Here is a 19,001-nt window from a genome sequence, read left to right as displayed (position 1 = left end):
TTTGATATATCAGTGTCAAGCTGATGTTTAAGAGGGTATGTTAAGGACAGATGTGCTCCAGTCCATCAATCCTTTAAAGTGCTGGACACCGATGGTAAATTGCCATCAGGCCCTAAATAAATTGTCCTCTGCTGTTATCCATATTGCTTCTCTCATTCTTTGGTGAGTAGACGTATTGGTTACATAGGCATCAGGAAATAGATATTTTTTATTTTGCTTCTTTTTATTCAGATTCAAGCTGAGTACGATTAAAAGTTGTTGGGGTTTGTTTTTACTTAGACTGAAGTTTGTATTCCTATCTACTGATATTAATTCATTGTTATCTTAATATAGCTTAAGGTGGGGTGCATGCATACCCATATGGAAACGATATATATATACATCTTATAAAGTCTGTATCTGTCTTGTGTGAAACTTGTATGAAAAGCATACAAGAGTGAAAAACAGATATAAGATCTAATCTGATATTCCATTCTAGGCAAATTGACAGCAAATAAAACTAAGTACACTTTTAAAACTTTTTTCTTTTATTCATTTTTATTTGAATTCAATTCAATTTTATTTATATAGCGCCTAATCACAACAACAGTTGCCTCAAGGCGCTTTCTATTGTAAGGTAGACCCTACAATAGTACAGAACCCAACAATCATATGACCCCCTGTGAGCAAGCACTTTGGCGACAGTGGGAAGGAAAAACTCCCTTTTAACAGGAAGAAACCTCCAGCAGAACCAGGCTCAGGGAGGGGCGGCCATCTGCTGCGACCGGTTGGGGTGAGAGAAGGAAGACGGAATAAAGGACAGAAAAATGCTATAATGTAATGTGGTGAAATTATTATCAACCAGGTGGTTCATGAGACAATTATTTTAAAGTAGTCTGGTTTTAACATTAACAATGAAGAATTATAATAAAAATGTAATGCATCTAGGCTACGTCCACATGTACCCAGGTATTTTTGAAAACGCAGCTTTTTAGATGCAGGTGTCAGGTAAACTTTAACGTGCTCGTGAGAAAACCCTAGAGAAGAAATTAGGTCTCTTCAATGGGGCATTTCTTTTGAAACTTTTGACAATCACGTTTTCAATATTGTCTTGGCCATTAAACATTAACTCCAGGACAGTGTTTGGATTTTTCCACTTTTGCCGGAGTTCATTGTACACTTTCACACTGACTTCTTCAGTGTTCTCTAAGGACATTTTAAGCTTTTGGGACAAAATTTTAGCCCAAATCCTGTGGGTAAACCTGTTCATGATGGCTTTATCTGCCCCTGGAGGCAATTTCCTTGCCTCATTTGCGTTGCTTATAGCGTGCAGAACCAAATCTTTAGTGAAGCTTTCAACAACTTTTACGTACTCTTCTCGGTTTTTATATATAGTGAGTACTCTTTTTGGTAAGGCCAACAGGTGTTTTGTAAATGTTGGGACAGTAATATCGTCAAGCCGTTCGCTCAGATATAAAATCAAATACTTCTCCCTGCAGTTATGTGCTTTGCAAAGATTGGTGAAAATGTCCTTGTTGATATTGGTCAGCCTTTTTGGAGATAGATCCAAATCCCTCTCGTCAATCTGAGGCCAGATTTTTTCAAGCAGACGATCGCTGATAGAGTCGGAGTTGTGGCACCGTGTGAAGTCCTTGTATTTAGACGAAGCTTTGCCTGCGGCCTCTGAAACTACCAACTGAATAACTTTATAAACACAAATCTTTTCTTCAGACAGATAATCAGATGCCAGAGTGACATCATAAGAACCAAAATCTGAATCAGACTTATGGACTGACCTATGTAGTGTTTTCTTCACAGGCTTTTCCAGGGGGGAAGCTTCTATGTTGTCCAAGTCTTTTGTATCAGCTGAGTAGTTTTTCTTCGGTTCTACTGTGGCTGCGGTGAGGGTTTGAGGAGGAAACCTCTGGGATGACACAGACGCTTCTTCCTCAGATGACTCACAGCTGAAACCTATTAAAATATCTGGATATATGCAAGGTGGTGCAGGTACACGATGCAGTGTTAGAATTTCTCTGTTTTCACTGTCATCTGTGGATGTTTCAACAAGACTGCTCTCCTCTGCAGTCAAATGCAGCTTGAGGTTTTTTGAGTCTGAAGAGTCCTCCAGTCCTGGAGTTTCTGTTTCTTCATTATCACCGTGGTCATCTACAGAAATTTCTTTCAGGATGCTGTCCTTTGCTCCTGTTTCTTCTGTTTTCTCAGGGTACTCTGTGTGCACTGAGTGAAGAGAAGGCTCATTATTCTGCGTGGACACTGCATCTCCCTTCTCCACGGTTGTGTCCATTGCATCCACTAACATGGAACAAAGTTTCAACATGTCTTTCAGCAAAGTGGAAGGCAGCTCAGTGTTGCAGTACTCTGGGTTGAACTGCAGAGATTGCCACTGTGGTACAATTGTACCAAAAAAGTGGTCACTTAAGGACTTCCATGTTTCCACTGAGGTGTTACTGTGTGGAGTTGTCATGTTTAAGTTTGTATTACTATTTCTCTGACTCTGAAATGTAGAAGAGGAAATAAATTGTTGGCTGGTTGGAGTTGGACTAGGCATGTGTGCTCTTTGTAAACCAAATGCTTGAGAGTCTGGACGGCTCCTTTATATAGGTTTAAGCCCCGCCCACGTTCGGCTGCAGCCACTGTGACGTCATCCACTTTTCTTTGACGTTGAACCTTCAAAGGTTTGGGGGCGGGGTTTAAGCTAATCTCTGACACAGCTGCATGACATTTAAATGGCATAAACTATTAATTTAAATTACCCATTGTAAATGTTGTTCTTAAAGCAGACTGGTTAATAATAATTTCACCACATGATATTTTCAAATTATTTTGTATTTGCTTAAATAAATGCATAATTCAAAGACTGTAATTTTTCATTGTATATCAAATTACAGTTGGACATTTTAGGTGTTCCCTAAATTTTAATGTAGGCATCAGGAAATAGATATTTTTTATTTTGCTTCTTTTTATTCAGATTCAAGCTGAGTACGATTAAAAGTTGTTGGGGTTTGTTTTTACTTAGACTGAAGTTTGTATTCCTATCTACTGATATTAATTCATTGTTATCTTAATATAGCTTAAGGTGGGGTGCATGCATACCCATATGGAAACGATATATACATAAATCTTATAAAGTCTGTATCTGTCTTGTGTGAAACTTGTATGAAAAGCATACAAGAGTGAAAACAGATATAAGATCCCTTGAAAAATTATATACATGAAACTTGTATATTTTGGATACTTACTAAAACAATATATGAAAGTAATGAGAAAGTGGCCACCTTCATGAGTGAATCGCATAAGCCTGATATGATTCACTATATGAAGTAGGCCACATCTTATGCAAGTCTTTTATAAGTTTTTTCTATTTCTTTTCCATATGGGTATACTTGAGCTTGTATGTATACTTTTTACCCTGTGTGAATAAATTCAAACTTCTGCACCCAATTCTTCCTTTTTAAAGTCATTAAAATGTATACTGTAAAGTTAGAGAAATCATTAAAAGCCCCAAACTACAATATAATATTCATAATCATTATAAGAGCCTCTAAACTTCTCACCACATCTGTATGAAACTCCTGGCACTATTTTTGGTGATCCCAGCATCTGTTGACAAATTTGGGGCGGACATCATAGTAATTTAACCTTAGTTATGGTTCATACTAGGTTTTGCAATATTATTTTATAATTTTACACATTTGACTTTCTTATATATTTCATTATTTTACTATCACTTACCACACTTTATATTTTATCAAAATATTTCTTTCTTATAGCATTTTGTGAGCTGATTTTGGTCCAACTGTAATTATTACAAAAGGACATCTTAACTGTATAATCAGTGTGTTGTTTATACAGTTAAGATGTCCACAACCAACAATGAAAAGAATAAAAATAAACCTTTGAACCTCTCAAGGCGCACCCTTGTAGTTTGATCAGGTGCTTGTCGGTTTACAGAACTTCTCTGAATGGCTGACACCCTTACCAAACGCCGGGTAACTTTACAGTTCTTAATCATACTTGCCCCTTAAAAACCCTCAATAAAATCTGAAATTCAAGTTGGTCTCAGCTGCTCTCCACTCTGGATTCTTTAATAATTGAGATTTCAGCGGTGACTCTGTCTGATCTCAGTTGCCACGCACTCGCCTTCTCCATACTTTGCTCAGACATAAGCGCTCTTTCAGACTCATTGAGTCTACCTGCAGGTTTCCTGGAATCAAAATGAAAGTAGAGAACAAAAATCACTCAAGAAATCTCATCCTCGTCACCAAGATTGTTGTGGAAAAATACACTGAGCATCGACCCAAACTGACTCAGATTTATCGAAAGAAACTTCAAACCTCTGCAAAAGGATCAACACAGCACCAACGGGGTTCGTACCAGCACTGACAAACAGGCAAAATAATAACAGCTCCTCTATAGCCATACAGATACAGTGAAAATGAAAGTGTTTTTGAATTTTATTTTCTGTAAATCATTTGATTTATTTAATAAATTAAATATTATATTTTAGAGGCCGTTCTAATCTGATATTCCATTCTAGGCAAATTGACAGCAAATAAAACTAAGTACACTTTTAAAACTTTTTTTTTAATTCATTTTTATTTGAATTCAATTCAATTTTATTTATATAGCGCCTAATCACAACAACAGTTGCCTCAAGGCGCTTTCTATTGTAAGGTAGACCCTACAATAGTACAGAACCCAACAATCATATGACCCCCTGTGAGCAAGCACTTTGGCGACAGTGGGAAGGAAAAACTCCCTTTTAACAGGAAGAAACCTCCAGCAGAACCAGGCTCAGGGAGGGGCGGCCATCTGCTGCGACCGGTTGGGGTGAGAGAAGGAAGACGGGATAAAGGACAGAAAAATGTTATAATGTAATGTGGTGAAATTATTATCAACCAGGTGGTTCATGAGACAATTATTTTAAAGTAGTCTGGTTTTAACATTAACAATGAAGAATTATAATAAAAATGTAATGCATCTAGGCTACGTCCACATGTACCCAGGTATTTTTGAAAACGCAGCTTTTTAGATGCAGGTGTCAGGTAAACTTTAACGTGTTCGTGAGAAAACCCTAGAGAAGAAATTAGGTCTCTTCAATGGGGCATTTCTTTTGAAACTTTTGACAATCACGTTTTCAATATTGTCTTGGCCATTAAACATTAACTCCAGGACAGTGTTTGGATTTTTCCACTTTTGCCGGAGTTCATTGTACACTTTCACACTGACTTCTTCAGTGTTCTCTAAGGACATTTTAAGCTTTTGGGACAAAATTTTAGCCCAAATCCTGTGGGTAAACCTGTTCATGATGGCTTTATCTGCCCCTGGAGGCAATTTCCTTGCCTCATTTGCGTTGCTTATAGCGTGCAGAACCAAATCTTTAGTGAAGCTTTCAACAACTTTTACGTACTCTTCTCGGTTTTTATATATAGTGAGTACTCTTTTTGGTAAGGCCAACAGGTGTTTTGTAAATGTTGGGACAGTAATATCGTCAAGCCGTTCGCTCAGATATAAAATCAAATACTTCTCCTTGCAGTTATGTGCTTTGCAAAGATTGGTGAAAATGTCCTTGTTGATATTGGTCAGCCTTTTTGGAGATAGATCCAAATCCCTCTCGTCAATCTGAGGCCAGATTTTTTCAAGCAGGCGATCGCTGATAGAGTCGGAGTTGTGGCACCGTGTGAAGTCCTTGTATTTAGACGAAGCTTTGCCTGCGGCCTCTGAAACTACCAACTGAATAACTTTGTAAACACACATCTTTTCTTCAGACAGATAATCAGATGCCAGAGTGACATCATAAGAACCAAAATCTGAATCAGACTTACGGACTGACCTATGTAGTGTTTTCTTCACAGGCTTTTCCAGGGGGGAAGCTTCTATGTTGTCCAAGTCTTTTGAGTAGTTTTCCTTCAAACAGCTCTTCTTCGGTTCTACTGTGGCTGCGGTGAGGGTTTGAGGAGGAAACCTCTGGGATGACACAGACGCTTCTTCCTCAGATGACTCACAGCTGAAACCTATTAAAATATCTGGATATATGCAAGGTGGTGCAGGTACACGATGCAGTGTTAGAATTTCTCTGTTTTCACTGTCATCTGTGGATGGTTCATCAAGATTGCTCTCCTCTGCAGTCAAATGCAGCTTGAGGTTTTTTGAGTCTGAAGAGTCCTCCAGTCCTGGAGTTTCTGTTTCTTCATTATCACCGTGGTCATCTACAGAAATTTCTTTCAGGATGCTGTCCTTTGCTCCTGTTTCTTCTGTTTTCTCAGGGGACTCTGTGTGCACTGAGTGAAGAGAAGGCTCATTATTCTGCGTGGACACTGCATCTCCCTTCTCCACGGTTGTGTCCATTGCATCCACTAACATGGAACAAAGTTTCAACATGTCTTTCAGCAAAGTGGAAGGCAGCTCAGTGTTGCAGTACTCTGGGTTGAACTGCAGAGATTGCCACTGTGGTACAATTGTACCAAAAAAGTGGTCACCTAAGGACTTCCATGTTTCCACTGAGGTGTTACTGTGTGGAGTTGTCATGTTTAAGTTTGTATTACTATTTCTCTGACTCTGAAATGTAGAAGAGGAAATAAATTGTTGGCTGGTTGGAGTTGGACTAGGCATGTGTGCTCTTTGTAAACCAAATGCTTGAGAGTCTGGACGGCTCCTTTATATAGGTTTAAGCCCCGCCCACGTTCGGCTGCAGCCACTGTGACGTCATCCACTTTTCTTTGACGTTGAACCTTCAAAGGTTTGGGGGCGGGGTTTAAGCTAATCTCTGACACAGCTGCATGACATTTAAATGGCATAAACTATTAATTTAAATTACCCATTGTAAATGTTGTTCTTAAAGCAGACTGGTTAATAATAATTTCACCACATGATATTTTCAAATTATTTTGTATTTGCTTAAATAAATGCATAATTCAAAGACTGTAATTTTTCATTGTATATCAAATTACAATTGGACATTTTAGGTGTTCCCTAAATTTTAATGTAGGCATCAGGACATAGATATTTTTTATTTTGCTTCTTTTTATTCAGATTCAAGCTGAGTACGATTAAAAGTTGTTGGGGTTTGTTTTTACTTAGACTGAAGTTTGTATTCCTATCTACTGATATTAATTCATTGTTATCTTAATATAGCTTAAGGTGGGGTGCATGCATACCCATATGGAAACGATATATACATAAATCTTATAAAGTCTGTATCTGTCTTGTGTGAAACTTGTATGAAAAGCATACAAGAGTGAAAACAGATATAAGATCCCATGAAAAATTATATACATGAAACTTGTATATTTTGGATACTTACTAAAACAATATATGAAAGTAATGAGAAAGTGGCCACCTTCATGAGTGAATCGCATAAGCCTGATATGATTCACTATATGAAGTAGGCCACATCTTATGCAAGTCTTTTATAAGTTTTTTCTATTTCTTTTCCATATGGGTATACTTGAGCTTGTATGTATACTTTTTACCCTGTGTGAATAAATTCAAACTTCTGCACCCAATTCTTCCTTTTTAAAGTCATTAAAATGTATACTGTAAAGTTAGAGAAATCATTAAAAGCCCCAAACTACAATATAATATTCATAATCATTATAAGAGCCTCTAAACTTCTCACCACATCTGTATGAAACTCCTGGCACTATTTTTGGTGATCCCAGCATCTGTTGACAAATTTGGGGCGGACATCATAGTAATTTAACCTTAGTTATGGTTCATACTAGGTTTTGCAATATTATTTTATAATTTTACACATTTGACTTTCTTATATATTTCATTATTTTACTATCACTTACCACACTTTATATTTTATCAAAACATTTCTTTCTTATAGCATTTTGTGAGCTGATTTTGGTCCAACTGTAATTATTACAAAAGGACATCTTAACTGTATAATCAGTGTGTTGTTTATACAGTTAAGATGTCCACAACCAACAATGAAAAGAATAAAAATAAACCTTTGAACCTCTCAAGGCGCACCCTTGTAGTTTGATCAGGTGCTTGTCGGTTTACAGAACTTCTCTGAATGGCTGACACCCTTACCAAACGCCGGGTAACTTTACAGTTCTTAATCATACTTGCCCCTTAAAAACCCTCAATAAAATCTGAAATTCAAGTTGGTCTCAGCTGCTCTCCACTCTGGATTCTTTAATAATTGAGATTTCAGCGGTGACTCTGTCTGATCTCAGTTGCCACGCACTCGCCTTCTCCATACTTTGCTCAGACATAAGCGCTCTTTCAGACTCATTGAGTCTACCTGCAGGTTTCCTGGAATCAAAATGAAAGTAGAGAACAAAAATCACTCAAGAAATCTCATCCTCGTCACCAAGATTGTTGTGGAAAAATACACTGAGCATCGACCCAAACTGACTCAGATTTATCGAAAGAAACTTCAAACCTCTGCAAAAGGATCAACACAGCACCAACGGGGTTCGTACCAGCACTGACAAACAGGCAAAATAATAACAGCTCCTCTATAGCCATACAGATACAGTGAAAATGAAAGTGTTTTTGAATTTTATTTTCTGTAAATCATTTGATTTATTTAATAAATTAAATATTATATTTTAGAGGCCGTTCTAATCTGATATTCCATTCTAGGCAAATTGACAGCAAATAAAACTAAGTACACTTTTAAAACTTTTTTCTTTTATTCATTTTTATTTGAATTCAATTCAATTTTATTTATATAGCGCCTAATCACAACAACAGTTGCCTCAAGGCGCTTTCTATTGTAAGGTAGACCCTACAATAGTACAGAACCCAACAATCATATGACCCCCTGTGAGCAAGCACTTTGGCGACAGTGGGAAGGAAAAACTCCCTTTTAACAGGAAGAAACCTCCAGCAGAACCAGGCTCAGGGAGGGGCGGCCATCTGCTGCGACCGGTTGGGGTGAGAGAAGGAAGACGGAATAAAGGACAGAAAAATGTTATAATGTAATGTGGTGAAATTATTATCAACCAGGTGGTTCATGAGACAATTATTTTAAAGTAGTCTGGTTTTAACATTAACAATGAAGAATTATAATAAAAATGTAATGCATCTAGGCTACGTCCACATGTACCCAGGTATTTTTGAAAACGCAGCTTTTTAGATGCAGGTGTCAGGTAAACTTTAACGTGTTCGTGAGAAAACCCTAGAGAAGAAATTAGGTCTCTTCAATGGGGCATTTCTTTTGAAACTTTTGACAATCACGTTTTCAATATTGTCTTGGCCATTAAACATTAACTCCAGGACAGTGTTTGGATTTTTCCACTTTTGCCGGAGTTCATTGTACACTTTCACACTGACTTCTTCAGTGTTCTCTAAGGACATTTTAAGCTTTTGGGACAAAATTTTAGCCCAAATCCTGTGGGTAAACCTGTTCATGATGGCTTTATCTGCCCCTGGAGGCAATTTCCTTGCCTCATTTGCGTTGCTTATAGCGTGCAGAACCAAATCTTTAGTGAAGCTTTCAACAACTTTTACGTACTCTTCTCGGTTTTTATATATAGTGAGTACTCTTTTTGGTAAGGCCAACAGGTGTTTTGTAAATGTTGGGACAGTAATATCGTCAAGCCGTTCGCTCAGATATAAAATCAAATACTTCTCCCTGCAGTTATGTGCTTTGCAAAGATTGGTGAAAATGTCCTTGTTGATATTGGTCAGCCTTTTTGGAGATAGATCCAAATCCCTCTCGTCAATCTGAGGCCAGATTTTTTCAAGCAGGCGATCGCTGATAGAGTCGGAGTTGTGGCACCGTGTGAAGTCCTTGTATTTAGACGAGGCTTTGCCTGCGGCCTCTGAAACTACCAACTGAATAACTTTATAAACACAAATCTTTTCTTCAGACAGATAATCAGATGCCAGAGTGACATCATAAGAACCAAAATCTGAATCAGACTTACGGACTGACCTATGTAGTGTTTTCTTCACAGGCTTTTCCAGGGGGGAAGCTTCTATGTTGTCCAAGTCTTTTGAGTAGTTTTCCTTCAAACAGCTCTTCTTCGGTTCTACTGTGGCTGCGGTGAGGGTTTGAGGAGGAAACCTCTGGGACGACACAGACGCTTCTTCCTCAGATGACTCACAGCTGAAACCTATTAAAATATCTGGATATATGCAAGGTGGTGCAGGTACACGATGCAGTGTTAGAATTTCTCTGTTTTCACTGTCATCTGTGGATGGTTCATCAAGATTGCTCTCCTCTGCAGTCAAATGCAGCTTGAGGTTTTTTGAGTCTGAAGAGTCCTCCAGTCCTGGAGTTTCTGTTTCTTCATTATCACCGTGGTCATCTACAGAAATTTCTTTCAGGATGCTGTCCTTTGCTCCTGTTTCTTCTGTTTTCTCAGGGGACTCTGTGTGCACTGAGTGAAGAGAAGGCTCATTATTCTGCGTGGACACTGGATCTCCCTTCTCCACGGTTGTGTCCATTGCATCCACTAACATGGAACAAAGTTTCAACATGTCTTTCAGCAAAGTGGAAGGCAGCTCAGTGTTGCAGTACTCTGGGTTGAACTGCAGAGATTGCCACTGTGGTACAATTGTACCAAAAAAGTGGTCACTTAAGGACTTCCATGTTTCCACTGAGGTGTTACTGTGTGGAGTTGTCATGTTTAAGTTTGTATTACTATTTCTCTGACTCTGAAATGTAGAAGAGGAAATAAATTGTTGGCTGGTTGGAGTTGGACTAGGCATGTGTGCTCTTTGTAAACCAAATGCTTGAGAGTCTGGACGGCTCCTTTATATAGGTTTAAGCCCCGCCCACGTTCGGCTGCAGCCACTGTGACGTCATCCACTTTTCTTTGACGTTGAACCTTCAAAGGTTTGGGGGCGGGGTTTAAGCTAATCTCTGACACAGCTGCATGACATTTAAATGGCATAAACTATTAATTTAAATTACCCATTGTAAATGTTGTTCTTAAAGCAGACTGGTTAATAATAATTTCACCACATGATATTTTCAAATTATTTTGTATTTGCTTAAATAAATGCATAATTCAAAGACTGTAATTTTTCATTGTATATCAAATTACAATTGGACATTTTAGGTGTTCCCTAAATTTTAATGTAGGCATCAGGACATAGATATTTTTTATTTTGCTTCTTTTTATTCAGATTCAAGCTGAGTACGATTAAAAGTTGTTGGGGTTTGTTTTTACTTAGACTGAAGTTTGTATTCCTATCTACTGATATTAATTCATTGTTATCTTAATATAGCTTAAGGTGGGGTGCATGCATACCCATATGGAAACGATATATACATAAATCTTATAAAGTCTGTATCTGTCTTGTGTGAAACTTGTATGAAAAGCATACAAGAGTGAAAACAGATATAAGATCCCATGAAAAATTATATACATGAAACTTGTATATTTTGGATACTTACTAAAACAATATATGAAAGTAATGAGAAAGTGGCCACCTTCATGAGTGAATCGCATAAGCCTGATATGATTCACTATATGAAGTAGGCCACATCTTATGCAAGTCTTTTATAAGTTTTTTCTATTTCTTTTCCATATGGGTATACTTGAGCTTGTATGTATACTTTTTACCCTGTGTGAATAAATTCAAACTTCTGCACCCAATTCTTCCTTTTTAAAGTCATTAAAATGTATACTGTAAAGTTAGAGAAATCATTAAAAGCCCCAAACTACAATATAATATTCATAATCATTATAAGAGCCTCTAAACTTCTCACCACATCTGTATGAAACTCCTGGCACTATTTTTGGTGATCCCAGCATCTGTTGACAAATTTGGGGCGGACATCATAGTAATTTAACCTTAGTTATGGTTCATACTAGGTTTTGCAATATTATTTTATAATTTTACACATTTGACTTTCTTATATATTTCATTATTTTACTATCACTTACCACACTTTATATTTTATCAAAACATTTCTTTCTTATAGCATTTTGTGAGCTGATTTTGGTCCAACTGTAATTATTACAAAAGGACATCTTAACTGTATAATCAGTGTGTTGTTTATACAGTTAAGATGTCCACAACCAACAATGAAAAGAATAAAAATAAACCTTTGAACCTCTCAAGGCGCACCCTTGTAGTTTGATCAGGTGCTTGTCGGTTTACAGAACTTCTCTGAATGGCTGACACCCTTACCAAACGCCGGGTAACTTTACAGTTCTTAATCATACTTGCCCCTTAAAAACCCTCAATAAAATCTGAAATTCAAGTTGGTCTCAGCTGCTCTCCACTCTGGATTCTTTAATAATTGAGATTTCAGCGGTGACTCTGTCTGATCTCAGTTGCCACGCACTCGCCTTCTCCATACTTTGCTCAGACATAAGCGCTCTTTCAGACTCATTGAGTCTACCTGCAGGTTTCCTGGAATCAAAATGAAAGTAGAGAACAAAAATCACTCAAGAAATCTCATCCTCGTCACCAAGATTGTTGTGGAAAAATACACTGAGCATCGACCCAAACTGACTCAGATTTATCGAAAGAAACTTCAAACCTCTGCAAAAGGATCAACACAGCACCAACGGGGTTCGTACCAGCACTGACAAACAGGCAAAATAATAACAGCTCCTCTATAGCCATACAGATACAGTGAAAATGAAAGTGTTTTTGAATTTTATTTTCTGTAAATCATTTGATTTATTTAATAAATTAAATATTATATTTTAGAGGCCGTTCTAATCTGATATTCCATTCTAGGCAAATTGACAGCAAATAAAACTAAGTACACTTTTAAAACTTTTTTCTTTTATTCATTTTTATTTGAATTCAATTCAATTTTATTTATATAGCGCCTAATCACAACAACAGTTGCCTCAAGGCGCTTTCTATTGTAAGGTAGACCCTACAATAGTACAGAACCCAACAATCATATGACCCCCTGTGAGCAAGCACTTTGGCGACAGTGGGAAGGAAAAACTCCCTTTTAACAGGAAGAAACCTCCAGCAGAACCAGGCTCAGGGAGGGGCGGCCATCTGCTGCGACCGGTTGGGGTGAGAGAAGGAAGACGGAATAAAGGACAGAAAAATGCTATAATGTAATGTGGTGAAATTATTATCAACCAGGTGGTTCATGAGACAATTATTTTAAAGTAGTCTGGTTTTAACATTAACAATGAAGAATTATAATAAAAATGTAATGCATCTAGGCTACGTCCACATGTACCCAGGTATTTTTGAAAACGCAGCTTTTTAGATGCAGGTGTCAGGTAAACTTTAACGTGTTCGTGAGAAAACCCTAGAGAAGAAATTAGGTCTCTTCAATGGGGCATTTCTTTTGAAACTTTTGACAATCACGTTTTCAATATTGTCTTGGCCATTAAACATTAACTCCAGGACAGTGTTTGGATTTTTCCACTTTTGCCGGAGTTCATTGTACACTTTCACACTGACTTCTTCAGTGTTCTCTAAGGACATTTTAAGCTTTTGGGACAAAATTTTAGCCCAAATCCTGTGGGTAAACCTGTTCATGATGGCTTTATCTGCCCCTGGAGGCAATTTCCTTGCCTCATTTGCGTTGCTTATAGCGTGCAGAACCAAATCTTTAGTGAAGCTTTCAACAACTTTTACGTACTCTTCTCGGTTTTTATATATAGTGAGTACTCTTTTTGGTAAGGCCAACAGGTGTTTTGTAAATGTTGGGACAGTAATATCGTCAAGCCGTTCGCTCAGATATAAAATCAAATACTTCTCCCTGCAGTTATGTGCTTTGCAAAGATTGGTGAAAATGTCCTTGTTGATATTGGTCAGCCTTTTTGGAGATAGATCCAAATCCCTCTCGTCAATCTGAGGCCAGATTTTTTCAAGCAGGCGATCGCTGATAGAGTCGGAGTTGTGGCACCGTGTGAAGTCCTTGTATTTAGACGAGGCTTTGCCTGCGGCCTCTGAAACTACCAACTGAATAACTTTATAAACACAAATCTTTTCTTCAGACAGATAATCAGATGCCAGAGTGACATCATAAGAACCAAAATCTGAATCAGACTTACGGACTGACCTATGTAGTGTTTTCTTCACAGGCTTTTCCAAGGGGGAAGCTTCTATGTTGTCCAAGTCTTTTGAGTAGTTTTCCTTCAAACAGCTCTTCTTCGGTTCTACTGTGGCTGCGGTGAGGGTTTGAGGAGGAAACCTCTGGGATGACACAGACGCTTCTTCCTCAGATGACTCACAGCTGAAACCTATTAAAATATCTGGATATATGCAAGGTGGTGCAGGTACACGATGCAGTGTTAGAATTTCTCTGTTTTCACTGTCATCTGTGGATGGTTCATCAAGATTGCTCTCCTCTGCAGTCAAATGCAGCTTGAGGTTTTTTGAGTCTGAAGAGTCCTCCAGTCCTGGAGTTTCTGTTTCTTCATTATCACCGTGGTCATCTACAGAAATTTCTTTCAGGATGCTGTCCTTTGCTCCTGTTTCTTCTGTTTTCTCAGGGGACTCTGTGTGCACTGAGTGAAGAGAAGGCTCATTATTCTGCGTGGACACTGCATCTCCCTTCTCCACGGTTGTGTCCATTGCATCCACTAACATGGAACAAAGTTTCAACATGTCTTTCAGCAAAGTGGAAGGCAGCTCAGTGTTGCAGTACTCTGGGTTGAACTGCAGAGATTGCCACTGTGGTACAATTGTACCAAAAAAGTGGTCACTTAAGGACTTCCATGTTTCCACTGAGGTGTTACTGTGTGGAGTTGTCATGTTTAAGTTTGTATTACTATTTCTCTGACTCTGAAATGTAGAAGAGGAAATAAATTGTTGGCTGGTTGGAGTTGGACTAGGCATGTGTGCTCTTTGTAAACCAAATGCTTGAGAGTCTGGACGGCTCCTTTATATAGGTTTAAGCCCCGCCCACGTTCGGCTGCAGCCACTGTGACGTCATCCACTTTTCTTTGACGTTGAACCTTCAAAGGTTTGGGGGCGGGGTTTAAGCTAATCTCTGACACAGCTGCATGACATTTAAATGGCATAAACTATTAATTTAAATTACCCATTGTAAATGTTGTTCTTAAAGCAGACTGGTTAATAATAATTTCACCACATGATATTTTCAAATTATTTTGTATTTGCTTAAATAAATGCATAATTCAAAGACTGTAATTTTTCATTGTATATCAAATTACAATTGGACATTTTAGGTGTTCCCTAAATTTTAATGTAGGCATCAGGACATAGATATTTTTTATTTTGCTTCTTTTTATTCAGATTCAAGCTGAGTACGATTAAAAGTTGTTGGGGTTTGTTTTTACTTAGACTGAAGTTTGTATTCCTATCTACTGATATTAATTCATTGTTATCTTAATATAGCTTAAGGTGGGGTGCATGCATACCCATATGGAAACGATATATACATAAATCTTATAAAGTCTGTATCTGTCTTGTGTGAAACTTGTATGAAAAGCATACAAGAGTGAAAACAGATATAAGATCCCATGAAAAATTATATACATGAAACTTGTATATTTTGGATACTTACTAAAACAATATATGAAAGTAATGAGAAAGTGGCCACCTTCATGAGTGAATCGCATAAGCCTGATATGATTCACTATATGAAGTAGGCCACATCTTATGCAAGTCTTTTATAAGTTTTTTCTATTTCTTTTCCATATGGGTATACTTGAGCTTGTATGTATACTTTTTACCCTGTGTGAATAAATTCAAACTTCTGCACCCAATTCTTCCTTTTTAAAGTCATTAAAATGTATACTGTAAAGTTAGAGAAATCATTAAAAGCCCCAAACTACAATATAATATTCATAATCATTATAAGAGCCTCTAAACTTCTCACCACATCTGTATGAAACTCCTGGCACTATTTTTGGTGATCCCAGCATCTGTTGACAAATTTGGGGCGGACATCATAGTAATTTAACCTTAGTTATGGTTCATACTAGGTTTTGCAATATTATTTTATAATTTTACACATTTGACTTTCTTATATATTTCATTATTTTACTATCACTTACCACACTTTATATTTTATCAAAACATTTCTTTCTTATAGCATTTTGTGAGCTGATTTTGGTCCAACTGTAATTATTACAAAAGGACATCTTAACTGTATAATCAGTGTGTTGTTTATACAGTTAAGATGTCCACAACCAACAATGAAAAGAATAAAAATAAACCTTTGAACCTCTCAAGGCGCACCCTTGTAGTTTGATCAGGTGCTTGTCGGTTTACAGAACTTCTCTGAATGGCTGACACCCTTACCAAACGCCGGGTAACTTTACAGTTCTTAATCATACTTGCCCCTTAAAAACCCTCAATAAAATCTGAAATTCAAGTTGGTCTCAGCTGCTCTCCACTCTGGATTCTTTAATAATTGAGATTTCAGCGGTGACTCTGTCTGATCTCAGTTGCCACGCACTCGCCTTCTCCATACTTTGCTCAGACATAAGCGCTCTTTCAGACTCATTGAGTCTACCTGCAGGTTTCCTGGAATCAAAATGAAAGTAGAGAACAAAAATCACTCAAGAAATCTCATCCTCGTCACCAAGATTGTTGTGGAAAAATACACTGAGCATCGACCCAAACTGACTCAGATTTATCGAAAGAAACTTCAAACCTCTGCAAAAGGATCAACACAGCACCAACGGGGTTCGTACCAGCACTGACAAACAGGCAAAATAATAACAGCTCCTCTATAGCCATACAGATACAGTGAAAATGAAAGTGTTTTTGAATTTTATTTTCTGTAAATCATTTGATTTATTTAATAAATTAAATATTATATTTTAGAGGCCGTTCTAATCTGATATTCCATTCTAGGCAAATTGACAGCAAATAAAACTAAGTACACTTTTAAAACTTTTTTCTTTTATTCATTTTTATTTGAATTCAATTCAATTTTATTTATATAGCGCCTAATCACAACAACAGTTGCCTCAAGGCGCTTTCTATTGTAAGGTAGACCCTACAATAGTACAGAACCCAACAATCATATGACCCCCTGTGAGCAAGCACTTTGGCGACAGTGGGAAGGAAAAACTCCCTTTTAACAGGAAGAAACCTCCAGCAGAACCAGGCTCAGGGAGGGGCGGCCATCTGCTGCGACCGGTTGGGGTGAGAGAAGGAAGACGGAATAAAGGACAGAAAAATGTTATAATGTAATGTGGTGAAATTATTATCAACCAGGTGGTTCATGAGACAATTATTTTAAAGTAGTCTGGTTTTAACATTAACAATGAAGAATTATAATAAAAATGTAATGCATCTAGGCTACGTCCACATGTACCCAGGTATTTTTGAAAACGCAGCTTTTTAGATGCAGGTGTCAGGTAAACTTTAACGTGCTCGTGAGAAAACCCTAGAGAAGAAATTAGGTCTCTTCAATGGGGCATTTCTTTTGAAACTTTTGACAATCACGTTTTCAATATTGTCTTGGCCATTAAACATTAACTCCAGGACAGTGTTTGGATTTTTCCACTTTTGCCGGAGTTCATTGTACACTTTCACACTGACTTCTTCAGTGTTCTCTAAGGACATTTTAAGCTTTTGGGACAAAATTTTAGCCCAAATCCTGTGGGTAAACCTGTTCATGATGGCTTTATCTGCCCCTGGAGGCAATTTCCTTGCCTCATTTGCGTTGCTTATAGCGTGCAGAACCAAATCTTTAGTGAAGCTTTCAACAACTTTTACGTACTCTTCTCGGTTTTTATATATAGTGAGTACTCTTTTTGGTAAGGCCAACAGGTGTTTTGTAAATGTTGGGACAGTAATATCGTCAAGCCGTTCGCTCAGATATAAAATCAAATACTTCTCCCTGCAGTTATGTGCTTTGCAAAGATTGGTGAAAATGTCCTTGTTGATATTGGTCAGCCTTTTTGGAGATAGATCCAAATCCCTCTCGTCAATCTGAGGCCAGATTTTTTCAAGCAGGCGATCGCTGATAGAGTCGGAGTTGTGGCACCGTGTGAAGTCCTTGTATTTAGACGAGGCTTTGCCTGCGGCCTCTGAAACTACCAACTGAATAACTTTATAAACACAAATCTTTTCTTCAGACAGATAATCAGATGCCAGAGTGACATCATAAGAACCAAAATCTGAATCAGACTTACGGACTGACCTATGTAGTGTTTTCTTCACAGGCTTTTCCAGGGGGGAAGCTTCTATGTTGTCCAAGTCTTTTGAGTAGTTTTCCTTCAAACAGCTCTTCTTCGGTTCTACTGTGGCTGCGGTGAGGGTTTGAGGAGGAAACCTCTGGGATGACACAGACGCTTCTTCCTCAGATGACTCACAGCTGAAACCTATTAAAATATCTGGATATATGCAAGGTGGTGCAGGTACACGATGCAGTGTTAGAATTTCTCTGTTTTCACTGTCATCTGTGGATGGTTCATCAAGATTGCTCTCCTCTGCAGTCAAATGCAGCTTGAGGTTTTTTGAGTCTGAAGAGTCCTCCAGTCCTGGAGTTTCTGTTTCTTCATTATCACCGTGGTCATCTACAGAAATTTCTTTCAGGATGCTGTCCTTTGCTCCTGTTTCTTCTGTTTTCTCAGGGGACTCTGTGTGCACTGAGTGAAGAGAAGGCTCATTATTCTGCGTGGACACTGCATCTCCCTTCTCCACGGTTGTGTCCATTGCATCCACTAACATGGAACAAAGTTTCAACATGTCTTTCAGCAAAGTGGAAGGCAGCTCAGTGTTGCAGTACTCTGGGTTGAACTGCAGAGATTGCCACTGTGGTACAATTGTACCAAAAAAGTGGTCACTTAAGGACTTCCATGTTTCCACTGAGGTGTTACTGTGTGGAGTTGTCATGTTTAAGTTTGTATTACTATTTCTCTGACTCTGAAATGTAGAAGAGGAAATAAATTGTTGGCTGGTTGGAGTTGGACTAGGCATGTGTGCTCTTTGTAAACCAAATGCTTGAGAGTCTGGACGGCTCCTTTATATAGGTTTAAGCCCCGCCCACGTTCGGCTGCAGCCACTGTGACGTCATCCACTTTTCTTTGACGTTGAACCTTCAAAGGTTTGGGGGCGGGGTTTAAGCTAATCTCTGACACAGCTGCATGACATTTAAATGGCATAAACTATTA

At 38.0% G+C, this 19,001-nt stretch overlaps 5 protein-coding genes across 5 annotated transcripts; all 5 read right to left on the bottom strand.

Annotated features, from left to right (window-relative positions):
- Positions 1 to 204: 204 nt before the first annotated feature.
- Positions 205 to 2,680, bottom strand: LOC147311610 (uncharacterized). Its single transcript, XM_086266781.1, has one exon. It carries the CDS (start codon positions 2,546 to 2,548, stop codon positions 995 to 997), a length of 1,554 nt encoding a protein of 517 aa, XP_086122907.1. The 5' UTR covers positions 2,549 to 2,680; the 3' UTR covers positions 205 to 994.
- A 1,187-nt stretch (positions 2,681 to 3,867) lies between these two features.
- LOC147311609 (uncharacterized) lies at positions 3,868 to 6,755 on the bottom strand. Its single transcript, XM_086266776.1, has 2 exons — positions 5,834 to 6,755; positions 3,868 to 4,204 (listed from the first exon to the last, which is right to left on the bottom strand). Exons 1-2 carry the CDS (start codon positions 6,610 to 6,612, stop codon positions 4,060 to 4,062), a joined length of 924 nt encoding a protein of 307 aa, XP_086122902.1. The 5' UTR covers positions 6,613 to 6,755; the 3' UTR covers positions 3,868 to 4,059.
- Positions 6,756 to 7,396: 641 nt separating this feature from the next.
- LOC147311608 (uncharacterized) lies at positions 7,397 to 10,809 on the bottom strand. The gene is made up of 2 exons (XM_086266774.1): positions 9,899 to 10,809; positions 7,397 to 8,268 (listed from the first exon to the last, which is right to left on the bottom strand). Exons 1-2 carry the CDS (start codon positions 10,675 to 10,677, stop codon positions 8,124 to 8,126), a joined length of 924 nt encoding a protein of 307 aa, XP_086122900.1. The 5' UTR covers positions 10,678 to 10,809; the 3' UTR covers positions 7,397 to 8,123.
- A 1,164-nt stretch (positions 10,810 to 11,973) lies between these two features.
- LOC147311607 (uncharacterized) lies at positions 11,974 to 14,874 on the bottom strand. The gene is made up of 2 exons (XM_086266778.1): positions 13,964 to 14,874; positions 11,974 to 12,333 (listed from the first exon to the last, which is right to left on the bottom strand). Exons 1-2 carry the CDS (start codon positions 14,740 to 14,742, stop codon positions 12,189 to 12,191), a joined length of 924 nt encoding a protein of 307 aa, XP_086122904.1. The 5' UTR covers positions 14,743 to 14,874; the 3' UTR covers positions 11,974 to 12,188.
- A 1,253-nt stretch (positions 14,875 to 16,127) lies between these two features.
- LOC147311606 (uncharacterized) lies at positions 16,128 to 18,939 on the bottom strand. Its single transcript, XM_086266775.1, has 2 exons — positions 18,029 to 18,939; positions 16,128 to 16,398 (listed from the first exon to the last, which is right to left on the bottom strand). The coding sequence occupies exons 1-2, from the start codon at positions 18,805 to 18,807 to the stop codon at positions 16,254 to 16,256; spliced, it is 924 nt and encodes a 307-aa protein (XP_086122901.1). The 5' UTR covers positions 18,808 to 18,939; the 3' UTR covers positions 16,128 to 16,253.
- Between the last annotated feature and the right edge of the window lie 62 nt (positions 18,940 to 19,001).

This window comes from Aulonocara sp. 'chitande type north' Nkhata Bay, linkage group LG16 (genome assembly GCF_057382095.1).
Source record: "Aulonocara sp. 'chitande type north' Nkhata Bay isolate Kocher_YH1m ecotype deep benthic linkage group LG16, A_spYH_male_GT1.1, whole genome shotgun sequence".
Taxonomy (NCBI): Eukaryota; Metazoa; Chordata; class Actinopteri; order Cichliformes; family Cichlidae; genus Aulonocara; species Aulonocara sp. 'chitande type north' Nkhata Bay.
The sequence above is the reverse complement of the archived record's forward strand: the minus strand, read 5'-3'. Positions and strand labels throughout refer to the sequence as shown.

Bases quoted from the DNA above. Each gene is read 5' to 3' on its own strand.
- LOC147311609 (XM_086266776.1), bottom strand. From the start codon at position 6,612: ATGCCTAGTCCAACTCCAACCAGCCAACAATTTATTTCCTCTTCTACA. The intron at 4,205-5,833 runs GTCAGTCCGTAA...TTTTGATTCCAG, and splicing joins GTGAAGAAAACACTACATAG to GAAACCTGCAGGTAGACTCA.
- LOC147311610 (XM_086266781.1), bottom strand. From the start codon at position 2,548: ATGCCTAGTCCAACTCCAACCAGCCAACAATTTATTTCCTCTTCTACA.
- LOC147311606 (XM_086266775.1), bottom strand. From the start codon at position 18,807: ATGCCTAGTCCAACTCCAACCAGCCAACAATTTATTTCCTCTTCTACA. The intron at 16,399-18,028 runs GTCAGTCCGTAA...TTTTGATTCCAG, and splicing joins GTGAAGAAAACACTACATAG to GAAACCTGCAGGTAGACTCA.
- LOC147311608 (XM_086266774.1), bottom strand. From the start codon at position 10,677: ATGCCTAGTCCAACTCCAACCAGCCAACAATTTATTTCCTCTTCTACA. The intron at 8,269-9,898 runs GTCAGTCCGTAA...TTTTGATTCCAG, and splicing joins GTGAAGAAAACACTACATAG to GAAACCTGCAGGTAGACTCA.
- LOC147311607 (XM_086266778.1), bottom strand. From the start codon at position 14,742: ATGCCTAGTCCAACTCCAACCAGCCAACAATTTATTTCCTCTTCTACA. The intron at 12,334-13,963 runs GTCAGTCCGTAA...TTTTGATTCCAG, and splicing joins GTGAAGAAAACACTACATAG to GAAACCTGCAGGTAGACTCA.